The sequence below is a fragment of the Eurosta solidaginis genome, chromosome 3, assembly GCF_040869045.1.
Source record: "Eurosta solidaginis isolate ZX-2024a chromosome 3, ASM4086904v1, whole genome shotgun sequence".
NCBI lineage: Eukaryota > Metazoa > Arthropoda > Insecta > Diptera > Tephritidae > Eurosta > Eurosta solidaginis.
This window is the reverse complement of record NC_090321.1, coordinates 244138774-244158917: the sequence shown is the minus strand read 5'-3', so window position 1 is coordinate 244158917 and position 20144 is coordinate 244138774. Positions and strand designations below refer to the sequence as shown.

At 37.2% G+C, this 20144-nt stretch overlaps 1 protein-coding gene across 1 annotated transcript in view; it reads left to right on the top strand.

Annotated features, from left to right (window-relative positions):
- Gp210 (nucleoporin 210) overlaps positions 1-20144 on the top strand; it is a 243821-nt gene that overhangs the window by 186569 nt on the left and 37108 nt on the right. Inside the window, exons 22-23 of the mRNA XM_067775759.1 lie at positions 6241-6382; positions 20004-20054. Coding sequence (XP_067631860.1) covers positions 6241-6382; positions 20004-20054 — 193 coding nt within the window. The remainder of the gene's footprint in view (positions 1-6240; positions 6383-20003; positions 20055-20144) is intronic.

The following is a 20144-nucleotide window of genomic DNA, read 5'->3' as shown; positions in this document are numbered from 1 at the left end:
TAGAGAAGAAAAAAAAAATGAGCGTTAATGAGGAATAATTGCGCTTAGTATTGTTGTAACAAAAAGTTTCAGGTTATTTGAATCCGCCAAGGACTCGCAGATAATAAACAAATTATTTTAACCGTTATTTCATTTGAATTAATTTAATCTTTTGTATGTTTGTTATCTTCCCGTCGGGCATCAAAAATAGACTGTGATCGATGTATTGAAAGGAGATAGGACAACATACGGGGAAGCTTGGCATGCCTTTCCGCTCATATTATACTTAACATGTGGAAATGGCTAGGTCAGTTGTGCACATTAAACCACAGTAACCAATCAGTATAGTCGAAAGCGAAGAACTCTGTATTCTTACTGCACCCTTTTTCGACACCACATTTTAACCCTGACTCGTATCAGCATACTTACAGTGCAGGAAATAATCCGGACGTTTATTGAGTTTCTCTTATCTTCCGTTACCAGATATTGAAGATACTTTTAGATGAGCCGACTGTTATCAGCAAAAGTAAAGCATCTCGAGGAGTTTTTCTCTGAATTATTTTATTTTTTTTACATCGGCGGTCGTATTTGATGAAAGTGTCTATATCCGATCTACGATTACGATCGTTAACAAAGTATTGAACGAATGTCACACATATAAAGAATTGTGGTATGGCGATTTGATCTCCGCACATGCTCACTTACCCGGACCATCTAACTGCACTTTATGTCTTACCTGAGGTGATGGAAACGACAAGTTTTCTTGGCGATCATAGCCAAGTCACCCCGTCTACCATCTCGTTTCCTAATAGGTTACGATGTACCGGTACTCAAATAAAAAAAGCGTGATATTAACTCACTAGGTCCTACACTGCCTATTCACACCATATGTTGCTGCTAGCACGAGAGTCACCTGGATATCCAAGAACTTAGCTGCCTCATTACTCGCGCTAGACATGGGCAGTATCCGCTATAACTGTAGCCTCGATTGCCTATTTGAATTCTTCCTTCCTTTTTAATACTTCGTTATAAAAGAAAGCGTTCTGTAGTTTGCATAGCAGAATGTAAAAAGACACATCCCCGTTTGTTTTGATATGTGAACTCGGAATACTCTGAAGTATGCTACATCCTTTTCAATTGTACTCATTTGAGTTAGGAGATTCGAGTAACTTTACATGGGATATTAATGGGACGTGGAACCCATATCATTCTAATTTTAAAATAATTCGAGGCTATCGCAAGCGATGTGGTGAGGTATTACCAGACCAGCCTCGATCGCATCGCAGTTGAAGTCAGCGCCTTAATTGCGGCTTCAGTGGCCAAGTAGATATTAAGTAATCTAACCGTATCAGCCTCCTATCCATAAAATCCTTAATCGCGGTGACTTTCGCTTAGACCACGCACAGTGATAGTTCAACTTGAATTTGCGGCTTACATCGAGCGCCAACAAAAAACCTCCGCCTCGGCCTGCCCTACCAACTTCCCCCCATCTGTGAACCAGTTTACTGTCCCACTGTTCTTATTGAGTTCATCCCCCATTATTGCTCATCCGATATACATATGCTCAGTATCAAATTCAAGGCCAAGGTGGTTGTTGGTCTCAGAGCGCTGCTGAGCGCCGCCGGCTTGGCTTACTTACTTCATTGACTCTTAACCGTTTAAAAGGCACAATGGACACACAGGAAATTCGAAGTAATGACCTTTGCACTTCTTTTCTTTCGTAGGTTAGATTGAGTCAGGTTGAACTGGCTGGTCCATGAGGAGCTCACCAGAAGTTTGATTAGCGACCAAACTAAAAAACCCTATCAAAAACTAGGACCTTTGTTATAAAACAGCTCCGTCCCTTTGGCAGAAGCTTTCTAGGACCCATGCGACTTGCTGCTCTTTGATCTGACAGTTGTATCGCTCCTAGTAGCTGGAATCTTTACCTGGAAAGCGCAGGGCACGATACCACAGTCAGAATACATGTCATAAGTCTACAGTCCTCTCTTTTTAATGACAGGAGTAACTTTCTTAGTATAAGTTTGTAAAACATACACAGGATCTTCGACACTTTGCAGCCAGCGTTTGGGTCCACGCATTTCCCGCTTGGTAGCTCTTGTGCACCACTCGCGTTCTCTTAATTTCGCCCAATCTAATTGGGACGTTTACGGAGCAAATTTCTAGGGATGCGCCCTTTTTAGCTAGTTCATCCACTTTTTCTTTCCCATATGCCCTGGGACTCATTATAGATATTGATACTTTCCAGCGATTGCTTACACTCCAACACACTATTCGAGATTATTGCCTTAACTGCTGCTTGGTTGTCAATAGTTTACATGGCTGCCGTTTAAGCTATTCTTTTCCAATGTTTCTACTGCTTTGGTTGCGGCTAATACTTTCACTTGAAAAACGCTATAGTGATCTGGCAGCTTTTATGATCTGTTTATTTCCAGATCAGCGCGGTATACCGCACGCCCTACTCCTTCCACTACTTTGCAACCATCGGTGTACACGTGTATCGCCTCGTCTCCATTTGGGCGATCTTGCGCCAACCATCCACCTCTATTGTGGAGCCCCTTCCATGCGCAGATACGGAATCAATAGTCTGTTTGTCCTGTAATTGATGACGATATACTACTATGGTAGGCATTGAGTCTCGTTGCAGTTGTTAACGCTATGTTCTTTGCCACTATTTCGTAGGTGAATGCCGATAAGGAAGGGTTCTGGGTACGATTATCTTTGATTTGCCAAATATGGCCTAGCTAGCGGGGCCGTACCTAGAAAACCATCTCAAAAAATCTTCGACGAGGCCCCTGCTTTCTGTCCAATAGCAGTGTAAAGTATCCTACGTTAATATAGAGTTTTCAATACAGCTTCCCGTTCAGTATAAGTTAGCGTTAAGCGTAGACAACTACTCGGCGGCTTCAGCTTTCGTGATCCACCAGAAGCGCGTTGATACGGTGGTTATTGTTCCGCTTAATACTTTTTTTTACGATATTTCCACTTTTTCATTTTTTTGATTCCTAAGTTGATTTTCTTGCCGTCTGGCTTCTGAAATTTTCTTAATACCCGAATTCTGTTACCAAACTTTTTTAATTAAAATGGGACCTTGATTGACAGCATAAGAAAACGAAAATTTATATTGACAATTCAAATCGCCCACTGCCAATCGCAATTACCAGTCAATTATTGAATTTGGTTTTCTGTCTAATCAAATATCAAGGCTTATAATTTGTCTTCCTTCACTTCGTTTGTTCATTATTGTTCTAATTTTATTTTATTTTTTTTATTCCATTAAAAAAATTCATGTAGCATGACTGCTGTTGCTGACATTTTTTGTTTGTTTATTTTAAATACTTTTCGCTTAGATTAATTCAATTCCATTGACGACGCAATCATATCCCGCATATTGCTTTGCTAATTTGTGGTTAATTTTGTGTCGAAGGAATGCAAGCTTTTTGGATATTTTCGTTTTTTGTTCTTGTTGCACTTCTTAAGAAATTATCATTTCTATTTTTACTTGCCTTGACCTTTCTTCAAGTCTAGGTTACCTAAAGGATGTGGCGTGAACTGATCGCGTTTTCCACTTACCCTTTAAGACTCTTCCCTTGACTCATTCCACGGGAATGGGTGTGATATTTTAACTTATACATATTTAGAGGTTTTATTCTTTTGGTATAACAAAAAGTTTGTATCATTTTGGGTTAGCTTTCGAAGAATAAATTATAAGCCTGAAGTAAACATTTCGTAAAAATGTTATAGAATTTTCTTGTATTTTATCTTTTTGTACTTTTTTCGTTAACACAATTCTGAAAATAATTTCATCTTTTAAGCCATAGCAATGGTATGCTACTTAGCATTCATAAATTTGCTCCTCAAGTGCCACGTGTAATACTTTGGGAGATTAATTCTAATTAATACTGTTAATCTCTAAAGACCAGCCTCATCGTACAATATTTATAGCTATAGCACGAGATGATACGTTTCGCTGTAATTTAGAAATTTATAACGCGTCTTATCAATTTGAGCAACAAGTAGTATGAGGAAAACTAAACATATATTACGGGTAATCTTTTTATATTAGAAGTTTAGTGCATACAATGTGATGCGGTCAGATGATGGTTTGATGTGACATCACGAAGAAAAGTAACGATATTCTTTTAGAATCTATGACCTGATGTGTGCCCGTGCTTAGTTTTCTTCATATGATTATAGAAGGAAAGGAAGGAGGAAAAGTAAAATAAAAAAGAAATGGAAATGGAATTGCAAAGAAATAGGAAAAGCAAAAAAACTTGGATGCAAAAAAGTAAATAAGATAGGTGGAAGAGTAAATAAAAGAGTTAGAAAAAAAGGAAGGGGAAATAAAAGGCGAAGAACCAAATCAATGGACAGCAAAGAAAGAGAGGAAAAAGTGTAAAAAATGAATTAAAGCTAAACAAAAGAAGGGTAAGAAAAAAGTGTATTTAGGAAAAGAGGATAAGGAAAATTGAAAAGGAAGGGTAGAACGAAGAAGGAGAAGAAGAGTGCTAATAAGAAATAGAAAAGGAAGAAACAAAGGAACACATAATGCAGAAAACGAAGAGGAAAAGGAAAAAGGAAGAGAGGAAAAAACACGAAGAAAGAAATGAAAATAAACAGCAAGAAAATTTAGAAGAGGAAAAAAAAGCGAAAAAACAGGAAGAAAGAAGATTAGAGAAGATAAGAATGTTGGGGAAGAACAAGAGAGGAATCAAAAGAAAAATTTGCAAGAAAGAAAAGAAAATACTGAAGAAGACTAAGAAAAAGAAGCTATGAAGAAAAATAATAAAGGAAGCTAAGAAAAAAAAGAAAGATGAAGAAAAAGAAGAGCGGAAAAGGAGGAAGAACCAGAAAAGAAGAGAAGAAGAGAAGAAAAGGAAGGCAGAAAGAAAAAAAGAAGGTGGGAAGAAGAAAAAAGATGAAAAGAAGGAACAAGTGAGATGAAAACGATAGGAAGTGGTAGAAGAAAAGAAAGAAAAGAAGATAAAAAGAATAATGAAATAGGAGTGAAGAAAAAACGAAAAAAAAGAAAAGGGTAGAAGCAGAAAACGAAGAGAAGACGAAAAAGGAGATAAAACGAAAAAGAAGATAAGACGAAAAAGAAGGAAAAATAGAGAAGAGAAGAATAAAAAATATAGAAGAATATGAAAAGAAGGCAGTAGACGACGAAGAAGACGAAAAAGAAGAGAAGAAGAAAAAAGAAGAAGAATACGAAAGAAGAGACAAGAAAAAAGAAGAGGCGAAGATAGTGAAGAGAAAAAGAAGGAGTAGAGAAGAAGAAACAGAAGAGAAGAAGACAAGGAATAGCAAAAATAAAAGAAAAAGCAGAAAAGAAAGAAATCAAGAGAAATATAATGATATATGTGGGAATGATAATAACGATAGTAGTGTGTGTGTCGGCTGTGAAGAGAAGAAGACAAAGGAGAAGGAGGTAGGAAAAGAAAATGAGAAAGGGTAGAAGAAAAAAAGAGAAGAGATAAAAGAAAAAAAGAAGTGATGAAAGAAGAAAATGAAGAAGGAGAACAATATCGGGAAGGAAAAGAGGAAGAAAAAGAGGAAGAACAAATAGAAGAAGAATTGAAAATAAAAGAAAAGAAAAGAAAAGAAAAGTAAAGAAAAGAAAAGAATAGTAAAGAAAAGAAAAGATAAGAAAAGAAAAGAAAAAAAAGAAAGAAAAGAAAAGAGAAGAAACAAAAAGAAAAAAAAAAAAGAAAAGAAAAGAAAGAAAAAAAAAAGAAAACAATAGAGTTGAGAAGATGTTGAAAATATAGAAAAAGCAGAGGAAATATAAAAATAAATATGATAATACAACGGTGGGAATTGTTATAATGATTCTAATGTAAGTGTGTTCATGTGACATTGTTGAAGTGAAGTCGATGGTTAAGGCGTAAACGTAAACCAAGTCCTCGGATTAATTTTTAGGCGATCCTTTGCCGGCTGAAGACGGAAAACATGCTCTTAACCATTTTTACACGGTGCATTTTGCTTTTTGTGTTGATTTCAAGATACTCAGACGAGGAGTAAAAATTGAGTTATCTTCCTCAGAACCCTGTCATAATAACGTACTTATCAAAGTAAGAAAACGTTTGTGCGAAATATATACCGCAGCCACCGCTTATAAACATAACAACAATAAAATATCTTATAGATATATTACCTTATAGATATATTACATGACATTTACTTTCCCCTACCCAATTTTAAGCATTTATCCACTTGCTTACTTAATCAGTGTATTTTTGCTTTGTTTTTCGTTTTCAGATACCAATTCTTGGCGCTAATACTTTATTACAAACTTGCTCCACACAACCGTTCAGCAATTCATCATCGTTTTTCGTAAAAGTTATATCGAATATTGGGCTCATCGTTACCGCGTTAGTCGTGTTGGGATTCACTGTTTGGCGTAAGTTTCTTGCTAATACCCACTTGGCTTTCATTACTTAAGTATGTATATACATATGCATGTATTTATATGCAACGTTTACTTTTTGCTTTTTATTTTTTATCATTGAAGTTAAGGTTTTCTTCGCAAGTTTGTGTATTAGTTTAAGGGTTTTTGTTTAACTTAGCCAACTCATTTCACATTTTGTGGTGGTGTTTTTGGGGCTCAAGGAAGTAAGTGAAAAGTTTTGGAAATTGGTATTTTAGCAATTAATTTATTTCAAAGTAAATTTTATTTATGTATACGATTATTTACAGTGAAAAGTGCAATTTCGTATTCGAAGGAAGAGTATCAGTTTTCTGCGTCAACCATTCTGACAAACTTTTTTTTTCGTATTATGAAAAAGGGGACAAATATGTATGAATTTATTCCTTAAAAGCAGAGAGATATTTTTAGCTGTCCATGTTGGGTAGCAAACATTTATCTGTACAAAATTTAATTTGTCTGCATCGATCTGAAATCGATCTCTTCTCTTTCCTTTCCTCTTGCAACCTATCTCAAATTTCTCTTCCCATTGTTTCTTTCATTCCCACTCTTCATTTTATTGTTCAACTATCACTTCCACGTGAATTTCCACTTGAACTTCTACTTAAAATCCTTCCGTGGCAATGTGTGCATGCATGGGATGCTAGGATGCACGTGAGACCTATATTCCACACTCTCTTATTGGAATTTACGGCAATTGTCAAGCCCATTCTTTACTATGGGACCCTGTTTAGTGGACAGACACAAAAAAAATGTTAAGGCTTCGGGCCAACTTGACTGCAGGCGAAAAGACTGCACGCTTCTATGTTTGAGCTTCGCAAGAAGGGCAACAGTAGTAGTAGGTTGTCGCAAGGGTGTGGAAATTGCAGAGCATACTACATAGGTGGATACCGATAGTTTCAAATTAATACAGTCTGTCAGATCAGTGTAGTGTATTTTAGACGGAAATTGTAGGCGTGAAGAAGAAAGTAACAGAAATTCTGGAGAGACCGGGCTTAAGCTGCAGTCGCGTCAATTTAAATACTAGTATTCAGGCGGCGATTAAGGTAAGATAATCTCTAAGCTCGGCCTTAGATCTCTTCGGAGGTTATCGCGCCTTACATTTATTTTTTTTTTAATCTCTAACTTCATCAAAAAGTAACCTGAAATGCAAGAAACTGCTAAGGTCGTCGAAGAGGACGTCTTGGCGGAAGTTTTGTAGCGAAATGGAGACGGTGTCTGAGGGATCTAGGCTCAGAAAGGTGCTCTCTGGTGCTCCAAAAAGTGTCCCGGGATGCTTGCAAGGATCTGATGGGACATGGATGGATTCGGCGGAGAACACCCTTTGCCTGCTCATGAGTACGCACTTTCCGGGCGCTAGTGATGAAGTAATGAATTGGAGGGAGACTCATACTGGTGAACCGTATGAGGAAGTTCATTACTATGGGTAAAATTAAATGGGCTATAATGTCGTTCACCACTTTCAAAGCACCAGGGCCGGATGGGTTGGCCCCGGTACAACTCCAGCAAACAATCGAGCTGAGTTCTTTGTGGTTGTATAACATTTTCAAAGGAGTTTGTGCTCTTAACCATATTCCACAGGGTTGGAACGATTCAAGGGTCACCTTTATACCAAAAGCTGGAAGGACTTGTCATGTGACCTCTAAAGACTTCAGACCGATTTTTCTGACATAATTCCAGCTGAAGACACTCGAGAGATTAATGGACTCTACACTAAGGGGATCCTTGGAAAGGAACCTTGAAAGGGAAGCCCATGAAAACGGCCTTGCATGCGGTAGTCTCCCAGATCGAGAAATCCTTGGCGCATAAGGACTTCACACTCATAGCTTTTCTAGACATTGAGGGAGCTTTCAACAACGTTACGCCCTCTGCGATAACTGATGCACTAATCGGCTTGGGCTAGCGAAACTCGTTCAGCAGTTACTGCTGCGAAGAAAGGTGCATGCCGACCTCGCAGGCTCAGCGGTGGTCAAACACATACGGAGAGGCACCCCACAGGGTGGGGTACTTTCTCCACTTCTATGGGTTGCCACACTTAATGAGCTCTTGGTTCTTCTTGAGAAAGACGGTTGCGGCAAGGTAATCGCATATGCAGATGACCTCGCGCTGTTAGCGGGAAGTTTCCGCAGACACACAGACTGGTGGAGAACTGGAACTGGAGTAAAGGTCTATCGGTCAATTCAGCCAAATTGAACTGGTTCTGTTCACTAGGAAATATAAGATATCTGCGTTGCAGCTGCTGGTGCTAGCAGGTACTATCATGACGCTGAGGAACTCTTTGGATAGGAAACTATCCTTGAGGGAAAACGCTCAGGAGCGTGTGAAAAAAGCAACGGTGACACTGTACAGCTGTAGGGGTGCTGTTGCGCGAAGATGGGGACTATCACCGGATATTACCCTATGGCTCTACACTGCTGTGGTTAGACCAATCCTTTTATACGGCGCATTGGTCTGGTGGACGAGCCTAGATACTAAATCAAACCTACGGGCACTCCAGAAGGTACAAAGAAGTGCTCTAGTCTGCGTGGGGGGTGCACTGCGCACCACCCCTGCTGAGGCGCTGGACACTCTTTTTAATGTGTTGCCAATAGAAACTTGATAATAAGGTGGGTAGCTGTGTCTTTGCACCTCACCTAGGGTGGAATCTATCCTTTAGCCTACCCGATCATTGCAGCGTCTTTCAGGCGGAGGTGGCTGCTATTAACGAGGCCGTCGAGCACCTGAGAAATGCTGCTCACGGCTATAACCAAATTTGTATTTACTCTGACAGCAGGCTGCACTAAAAGCGCTTGGATCGGTCTCATGTAAGTCCAGGACAGTAGAGAAGTGCCGCAAATCTCTCAACGAGATCGCTGAGCAAACTTCCCTTAGTCTGGTATGGGTGCCTGGACACTCGGATGTACCGGGCAATGAGATGGCTGACGATCTTGCAAGAGGGGCACATCCGTTCCGCTTTCGTCGTCTTGGAAGGGATGGAGCATGGCGTTCGCTACCTGTAAGCTCACTGTGAAAGGGATTTTCCTTAGGGAAGTGGATGTGATATGGAGCAATCTTGAATCCTGCTACCACACTAAGTTCGGTTGGCCTGAATGGGACGCGAGACGCACGAGACGTCCCCTTCTTGGAAGGGGGGCCATATCTCTGGTGGTTGTACTTATAACCGGCCACATAGCAATCGGGAGGCATACACAACGGCTGAGTGCTCCCTATAATGATTACTGCAGAAGATGCAAAGACGAAGAGATGATAGAAACAGTCAAGCATTTTCTGTGGGATTTAACAGCGCTTTGGCACAAGAGGAAGAAATCTCTGGGATCTCCTTTCTTTGACGATCTTTGTGATCTGGTTAACTTGGAATCTAAGAAATTACTGACGCTTGCTAAATCGACCTGTTGGTTTGAGTAGGGGAGAGATTCACGTGGTATCACAACGGGACCTTTATGGGCCTAAGTGCACTGGTGCTCGCACCGGTGGCCCCTATAACCTAGCCTAACCTAACCTGAAATGCAAACGAGTATTAAACACCGTACGATACATCTATACTGGGCCGCGATCATAACGAGATAAGCCGATGAGACCGCTGAAAAGAGGGAGCAGGACTCAATGTATCGATATTAGACGCCCCAATCCTCTTGCGAGAAATCTAAGGGAGGAAGTGTTGCATATAATCCATCATATGGAAAAGGCGTGGATACAACCGCCGGGCTGCAAAGTTGGGCCTTTTCCGTTGGATCGATCTTCAAATAAATTCTTGTGACACATTCGACACGTTCAGTCTATATGAGGTCTTTATTGACCGACCAATCAACCTATTCAATTGAATTTCTCTTTTCATCTCACTTAAATGTAAGGCGCGATAACCTCCGAAGAGATGTTAGGCCGAGCTTCTCTTCCAATTTTGCCTCGTGCTCCTTTTAATTATTCCTACAAATTGGCGGGACGTAATCTACTTGTTTTATGCCGCCTCCAAACGGAATCTGCAGTTTTAACTGACAAGTTTTCATGGCAGAAATACACTCGGAGTGCTTGCCAAACACTGCCGGGGAGCGACCCCGCTTAGAAAAATTTTTTCTAGTTGAAAAAAACTAGTTTCTAAAATTTTGATGTTGCTTTGACCGGGGCGTCGTCCAAGGATCTTCGGTGTGGTAGGCAGAGCTCGCTGCTATTACACCACGGCGACAATCTCACTAATGAAGATTTTACTCTTCACCCACTACCCTCACTTAAATTTTTACACCAACTTCCTGTTCCACCTTACGCTAACAACCCACTTTCACTCCCATTCTATTCTCACTACCACTCCCATTCCCATCGCTAGGTCATGTTGTGTGAATGTACACAGGCTCTTCGACCCAGAAAGTATTCCTAATGAAGGCAAAACTTTGTCAACTGAATTGAGAAAATAGGCGGAGGAAGAATTGATCTCCCTTGCTATTACGAGAAAGGTGCGAAAATCAGTGGGACTTTCAACAGATTTTAATTAGGTACCTTACTAAAGTTTTTTAATATTCTGTGTATGTATTTTGAAGTTGTGAAGAATTTTCGAACACCTTGAATTTTAGGTTTTTTCGGAAACGTTTTTATAATTGGCTAACATAGTTTTTGTCATACAATTTTTTCTAAGCTAAGCTATAATAAATTAAAGACTGATGCAATTTAATTTGTACTGTTAACTTTGTGCACACAGGTGTATTATCTGCATAAAATTGCAAAAAAAGCATAAATTCTCATACTTCGCTTATCTGTTTCTCAAAAAGTTGCATAAAATTTACTTGTGTAGTTTTTTTGTTGTAAAATATAGGTTCTTGCACAAATCACATAATCACCTACAAGAAGAGACTAAATTTTATCATTACGGAATTATCACTTGAGTTCACTTTAATGTCAGTGTTAATGTCAGTTCAGTGCCTTTTTTAACCTTTGTCTTAATTTCTGTCATATGTCGACAATTTTTTCTATATTTTCATATAACTTTTCAAAAATTGCAGTAGTAGAATGTGGTCCTTTTTAAGATGTGGTCCTTTTTCTTCCTTCTATTAGCTTAAGTTCACTGACCCCCAAACAAAGCATTGCAAAGCAAACGTAACATAATTAAATTAAGCCAACTGGCGATAACCAATTTGACAGCCAAAAGCTTTATTGCCAATACATTCCAAGAGTATTATCAGTATTTGGTACACAAGCAGCAGAGACTTAATACCAAGCAACACTCTGCTCTAATACAAATCCAAGTGCGGATGGGCGTTATACAGCTGGCAAATTTTTAAGCTACCCAAAAATTGCAACTAATTAATATGACAAAAAGTGGTTGACTGTTTGCGGCAACAGCGGAAAGACGGCAAACATCCGCAACGTAGGATGCACAGCTCCTACTGGTGGCTGCGGTTTTCTGATGTTAGGCGAAAGATAGCGAACTGTTCATTTAATAGGTCCTGTTGTTGCCACAAGACCGCTTTATCTGTAGAGTTTTTGCTGGCTTGTAATTTTTTGTTTCCTACATTTGGGTTGCGTAACCAATTAAGTTAGCATTTTTACATTCATATAACAAAATGTTACGCAGAAGTAGATTTTAATGTTTTCCCCAACTCGTTGCTGTTTTTGAATTTTAAATTTTCTATTGGCATGTCACTATAAATTGGTATTGGTGGCCAATATGCCCATAATGCCCGTTGTATTTGTATTAGCCATGTTACGAAACTTGAATCGGAATCGAAACGGAAAACGACAGTATTTGATATTTAAAGAAAAAAATGTTATGCAACTGAAAGTTCGACAAAATTTTACAAAAATTTCTAGCTTTTATATGGCGTTATATGAATTTTCAGTTTTGTAGCCCAATCAATTTTAGTATAATAAAGCAAAAGTAATATGTATGCAGGTCTCTCAAAATTCGCATAGCTTTTTCACAAATTATTTTGTGAAGGATGTTTAAGTCCATATAAAATGTGACATTTTCTTTTACCTTCGTGAAAAAAAAATGTCAAAAAATAAATGTGAATTTCGAGAGACGTATAACTTCAACTGCGGCAGAATAAATTTGATTAGGTTACAAAACTGTATACTCAAAAAAAAGAAAAAAAAAAAAAAATTTAGAAAACTCGAATGGCGTTTTCTTTTCTAGAAAAAAATGTTACCTGCATGTTGCACACTTAAATTCTAAATTTTGAACTAGGCCACCTGGGGCAAAATGGCTTTATTTGTAGGTAATCGGATTCTTTTCGGATTCAGTGGAAAACGCCATAAGTCATATGTTCGAAATTTTCGTAAATACATGGAATGTTCCCATTTTGTCGAAAACTTTTTTGAGATTGCTATGCATTGGATATGGCCGGGGTTTTCAGCAATATCTCGAGACGAGAAATCAACGACAGCCTCAACTCGATTGAATTACATCCAGCTATAACAAATTGGATCGGCTCCATGTTAAGCTGCAGAATGATCACGTTGTTGTTGTTGTAGCGATTTCTCCTCGAAGGCTTTGGGGAGTGTTATCGATGTGATGGTCCTTTGCCGGATACAGATGCTGCACGCTCAGGTAACACAGCAGCATTAAGGTGCTAGCGCGACCATCTCGGGAACGATTTATATGGCCACATTAAACCTTCAGGCCATCCCTCCCTCCCAACCCGCAAGCTCCATGGGGAGCTTGGGGTCGCCAGAGCCTCGTCAAATTGGGTTTAGAGAAGTTATATATTGCGTTGGCAACCTGAAAGGTTTGCGCAACACAGACCCTTGAATCTGGTATTTTAGTTGCCTCTTACGACAGGCATACCTACCGCGGGTATATTCTGACCCCCTACCTCGCTGGGACAGAATGATCACGTCGCAATGAGGTCTATGCGAGGCCACAAAATCTGTGCGGGTGTTCTCACCAATGCTGTGAACGCTGGTCATCAACCAATTAAGCGGTTCGACAAAGGACCAGTCAAACTTACGGCATATACAGGTGACGTTTCAGTCATCATAAGCGGCAGATGTGTACCATCAATTAGCTCTCTGATGTATCAGGTGCTTCGGGAAGTACACGCCTCCACGCATCTGGAGTTAGATTAAACGCTAACGCGAAAACCCCGATTATTTACTAAGAAATATAAAGGTATCTATTCGGACGCCTAAGCGTGAAGGGGTAACCTTACAAGAAAAGTACAGCACTAGAGTTATACTAGATAGTTCGTTGCCTTACAGCCATGAAGAAAGTAGCAGAAATTCTGGAGGAACCTTGCTTAAGCTGCGGTCGTGTAAATAAATATATTGATAGTCAGGCGGCGATCAAGGCAATAATCTCAAATAGAGAGACTTCACTCTGGCCGAACCATACATCCTTTCTGGGTTCCCGGTCACTGCGCCCGCGAGGTTAAGGTGCCAACTACTAGAGGCGGCGCAGTTGCCAGATATCGAGGCATCAATTAAGCTAAGTCTTATACAGCTTCTAGTATTTGTCAGGAGCACGAAGTTCTATATAAGATAAGTCTTGGTGCCTAACTGAGGTTTCTCTGTTTGGTCGTCAAACGAATTCTGGTAAGACTATGGACACATTCGGTCTATGTGAAGTCTTTATTGACTGGCCAGTTCAACCTAACCTAACCCTGGTATGCATATGTTTAGTTACAAAATTCATAGTAGTCTTTTCTTAAAATATCGAAAGTAATTAAGATGCCCCTGCTTTTTCACTGTTCGCCCCTATAGTCAAGTTCAGTAGCTTCGGATTTGCAATCGAGGGTCTGTAACATCCCTAAAGTGTATGTTATTTTGTGGCTACTAAATTCATGGCATAACAAACACACATCTGTGTACTCATATGCGTTTAAACACAAAAAAAAATTATTTCCGAAACTGATAAACAATTTTGCCAAGTTGATGTTCTAACAAAGTTGTACAAAACACATCGAATGCTTCTATTTACAACAAAACTTACATGAATGTGTTTGCATGTATTTATGCTGTGATATGTTGGTAGGCGGCCACAGGACATAAGCAGCGCACCAGCAGCGTCAACACCATGGTAAAGCTCTTGTGTGCTATGTCTACGCATTGGTGTAGTGCACCTGTGGCTTAATGTATTTTGGCAAAACACAATTAAATCCGGTAGGGTTAGTTTATATTCTTTTTGTATGGGCGTTTCCACAAATATATTGTATGGGAAATATTTTTGTTTATTCGGCAAATTTTGAGAGTCGTATCCATAAAAACCGTGATTGCAAAAAAAAAAAAAACAAAGTATAAAAAAACATATTGAAAAAATAAAAGAAAAAAAAAAAAAAACAAAAAAATCTACAAAAATAATAAAAAAAAATTTAATAAAAAAATAATAAAATAAGTTAGAATAAAAATTTGTTATTAAATTAAAAATAAAATTTTTGAGTAGTTAAAAAAAAATTGTATTCAAATAATATGACAACCAAATAGAATAAAAAAAATGATTGTTATGATTTTAAAAATAAAAATTTTAACTTGTAATTAATAAAAAGATTTAACCCCTGATGATGCCAAGGAGTTTGGCGAAACGTTGGGTAAAATTGGAGGAAAAATAAAGATGTTTCATTTTAAATTGAAAAGACCAGCAAAGCCTGCACAAAAAACATTCACTAAGGCAACTCTTAGAGAGCAATTGTACAGCGAACAACGGGACATTCATATGGCTGAGCAGCTAAAAGCCCCTGCCTTTGCACTGATATGAATGTTGGAGATTCGAGTTCAATGCTCAGCTCCCGAAAAGCTAGCTGATGAAGAAGTGAAATTCAGAAACATGTCCTAGTAACCATCGCCGTTTGTAAACATACAATTTTTCTCTAATATCAATAACAACAAGTAAGGAAGGCTAAGTTCGGGTGTAACCGAACATAACATACTCAGTTGAGAGCTATGGAGACAAAATAAGGAAAATCAATCTGGGGTAACCCTGGAATGTGGTTGTATAACATGTGTATCAAATGAAAGGTATTAAAGAGTATTTTAAGAGAGAATAGGCCATAGTTCTATGGATGAACGCCATTTAGGGATATCGCCATAAAGGTAGACCAGGGCTGACTCTAGAATTTGTTTGTACGATATGGGTATCAAATGAAAGGTGTTACTGAGCATTTTAAGAGGCAGTGGGCCTTAGGTCTATCGGTGGACGCCTTTTCGAGATGTCCCCAATTATATACATACATGTCGCTAATTATATACATATAAAAATTTAATAATATAAAAAATATATATAATAACTAAAATAATATATAAAAAAGATTAATAAACCAACTAAAATAATAAAAATAAAATAAATATAATAACAAAAATAGTAAAAAACAAGTAAGAAAGGCTAAGTTCGGGTGTAACCGAACATTATATGCTCAGCTGAGAGCTTTCGAGACAAAATAAGGAAAATCACCATTTAGCAAAATTAAACTAGGGTAACCCTGGAATCTGTTTGTATGACATGGGTTTCAAATGGAAGGTATTAAAGAGTATTTTAAAAGGGAGTGGGCCATAGTTCTATAGGTGGACACCATTTCAGGATATCGCCATAAAGGTGGACCAGGGGTAACTCTAGAATGGGTGTTGTACGATATGGGTATCAAATGAAAGGTGTTAATGAGTATTTTAAAAGGGAGTGGGCCTTAGTTCTATAGGTGGACACCTTTTTGAGATATCGCCATAAAGGTGGACCAGGGGTGACTCTAGAATGTGTTTGTACGATATGGGTATCAAATGAAGGGTGTTAATGAGTATTTTAAAATGGAGTGGGCCTTAGTTCTATAGGTGGACGCCTTTTCGAGATATCGCCATAAAGGTGGACCAGGGGTGACTCTAGAATGTGTTTGTACCATATGGGTATCAAATGAAAGGTGTTAATGATTATTTAAAACTTAGTGGTTAGTTAGTTCTATAGATGGACGCCTTTTTGAGACATCGCCATAAAGGTAGACCAGGGGTGACTCTGGAATGTGTTTGTACGATATGGGTATCAAATTAAAGGTATTAATGAGGGTTTTAAAAGGGAGCGGTGGTTGTTGTATAGATGGTCGCATTTTCGAAATTTCGCCATAAAGGTGGACCAGGGGTGACTCTAGAATTTGTTTGTACAATATGGGTATCAAAAGAAAGGTGTTAATGAGTATTTTAAAAGGGAGTAATCCTTAGTTCCATAGGTGGACGCCGTTTCGAGATATCGTCATAAAGGTGGGCCAGGGGTGGCTCTAGAATTCGTTTGTGCAATATGGGTATCAAACGAAAGGAGTTAATGAGTATTTTAAAAGGGAGTGGACCTTAGTTCTATAGGTGGACGCCTTTTCGAGGTATCGCAATAAAGGTGGACCAGGGGTGACTAGGATGAGTTTGTACGATATGGGTATCAAATTAAAGGTATTAATGAGAGTTTTAAAAGGGAGTGGTGGTAGTTGTATATGTGAAGGCGTTTTCCAGATATCGACCAAAATGTGGACCAGGGTGACCCAGAACATCATCTGTTGGATACCGCTAATTTATTTATATATGTAATACCTGCCAAGATTTTAAGGGTTTTTTATTTCGCCCTGCAGAACTTTTTCATTTTCTTCTACTTAATATGGTAGGTGTCACAACCATTTTATAAAGTTTTTTCTAAAGTTATATTTCGCTTCAATAAAACAATCCAATTACCTTACCATATTTCATCCCTTTTTTCGTATTTGGTATAGAATTATGGCATTTTTTTCATTTTTCGTAATTTTCGATATCGAAAAAGTGGGCGTGGTCATAGTCGGATTTCGTTAATTTTTTATACCAAGATAAAGTGAGTTCAAGTAAGCACGTGAACTAAGTTCAGTAAAAATATGTCGATTTTTGCTCAAATTATCGTGTTAACGGCCATGCGGAAGGACAGACGGACGACTGTGTATAGAAACTGGGCATGGCATCAACCGATTTCGCCCATTTTCACAGAAAAGAATTAACGTCATAAAATCTATGCCCCTACCGAATTTCAAAAGGATTGGTTAATTTTTGTTCGACTTATGGCGTTAAAAGTATCCTAGACAAATTAAATGAAAAAGGGCGGAGCCACGGCCATTTTGAAATTTTCTTTTATTTTTGTATTTTGTTGCACTATATCATTACTGGAGTTGAATGTTGACATAATTTACTTATATACTGTAAAGATATTAAATTTTTCGTTAAAATTTTACTTTAAAAAAAATTTTTTTTAATAGTGGGCGTGGTCCTTCTCGGATTTTGCTAATTTTTATTAAGCGTACATATAGTAATAGGAGTAACGTTCCTGCCAAATTTCATCATGATATCTTCAACAACTGCCAAATTACAGCTTGCAAAAGTTTTAAATTACCTTCTTTTAAAAGTGGGCGGTGCCACGCCCATTGTCCAAAATTTTACTAATTTTCTATTCTGCGTCATAAGTTCAACTCATCTACCAAGTTTCGTCGCTTTATCTGTCTTGTAATGAATTATCGCAATTTTTCGGTTTTTCGAAATTTTCGATATGGAAAAGTGGGCGTGGTTATAGTCCGATATCGTTCATTTTAAATAGCGATCTGAGATGAGTGCTCAGGAACCTACATACCAAATTTCATCAAGATACCTCAAAATTTACTCAAGTTATCGTGTTAACGGACGGACATGGCTCAATCAAATTTTTTTTCAATCCTGATTATTTTGATATATGGAAGTCTATATCTATCTCGATTCCTTTATATATGTACAACCAACCGTTAGCCAATCAAAGTTAATTTACTCTGTGTGCAAAGCACGCTGAGTACAAAAATGATTGGAATGATTTTAAAAATAAAATTTTAATAATAAAAAATATATATGTATATAATAACAAAAATAAATATAATAACTAGAATAATAATAAACAAAATAAATAAATATAATAACTATGATTATAAAAAAATATTAATATAACTAAAATATTAAAAAATAAATAAATGAAGTAAAAAAAAAACTAAAAAACCAACAAAAAAAAAAAAAAAATAAAAAATTATTTCAAGTCTACTAATAAGCGATTTTCGATTTGATTAAAAATTTTGCAATGAAGTTCTTCCAAAAGAAGTTTCTTTAAGAAACTAAGTGATATAATGCAGGTTTGAATATCGCACAACTTTTACAATATAATTACTTGTTTAATTGTATTGAAAGAAAATTTTTGGCTAAGAATAAAATAAAAAAAATTTTGACTAAGACTCAATCAAATAAAGATACCGTTTTCCGATGTATTAGGAAAAAAGTCTGAAAATATCTTTTCTATATTTAAATAGTCAAAAACTGACTGAAAACGCGCACAACAAAATTTAAGCGAGATAATCTTTTATTTAAATCCAGTGTTTACCACTTTAACAAAAGCTTCCATATAAATCAGTAACTCTGGAATGACCTATACAAATAATGTATGTATGTATGGGTTTCATATGTGTATGCCCATTCGAGTGTACGCTGTTTGAACAATTCGTTGTTAGGATTCACCTAATTTTTTGTTTTTTGTTTTATTCCCTTCCTCCTGATGGGTTTTCGATTTTCATCGCCATTTGTTGCTTTTTGTATTTCACAAATCCTATTCTACCCTTTGTGTTTCTTTTTTTGCTTCTAATTTCATTTCGATTTGTTTATTTTTCTCTATTTTTGCCCCACCTGATTTGTGTAAATTTGCTGCCTTAAAAATACTGCATGAAAAGAAGAAAACGACAAAAGCCCGACACCATGCAATTCAATTTGTTGTGGAGTTTCTTTGCGAACTTTTTCCACGAGACGCCGCAAAAAGCACAAATATATATGGGGTATTCCATCCCATTTCGACCAATTTTGAACCCGACCCCTTTAGAATTGGCTGAAAGTTTTTCTTCTTTTTCTGGCTTGCGTAAGACGGTTTTCAGAATTTTTTCAGCCAACTCAAAAAAAGTTATGAATTAAAAAAAAAAAAACGGTGTTTTTTTTCAAAATGCTGTAACTTTGTCAAAAATTGACCGTTTGGGATCTTTTTTTTTTAATTTGTTTTTAAATGTACTTTTCGGAAAAAATACAAAAAAATTTTAAAGTTTTTTTTTTTCAATTAAATAAAAAAAAAATCATCGGCGCACTCCGGGATTAGTGGGGATGATTGCAGAATTGATTGAAGTTTTTATGAGAAAAAAATGGCGAAACTCGAAAAATCTCGAAAACCTAAAAAATTACAAAAAAAAAACTTTAAAAATTTTTTTGTATTTTTTCCGAAAAGTACATTTAAAAACAAATTAAAAAAAAAAAAGATCCCAAACGGTCAATATTTGAAAAAGTTATAGCATTTTGAAAACAAAAACGGTGTTTTTCTAAAAATTCATAACTTTTTTTGAGTTTGATCAAAAAATTTGAAAAAATTCTGAAAAACGTCTTACGCAAGCCAGAAAAAGAAGAAAAACTTTCAGCCAATTCTAAAGTGGTCGGGTTCAAAATTGGTCGAAATGGGATGGAATTCCCCATATACAGTTATATACATATATCCTCCATACCTGCATATAAACTTACTCATATATCTGATGTAGTATTTTCTAACACTTGATTAATTGCATTTCCTATTCCTCTTCTGGCTCACCGACTACGAGTATTACTTTTAAATATTCAATTGCTTTCTCTTTTTCTTTCTTTGTAGTGTATGTATTCCTGAGCCCGCAACAGACCAAAACGGAAATCAACGCTGACGGTAAGTTTAATTAATAATTTTCAAATAGTGGTTTTCACTTGTGGTGGTAGCTTGTTTGGTTTGATAATTCAGATTTTATATTGTTGTTTT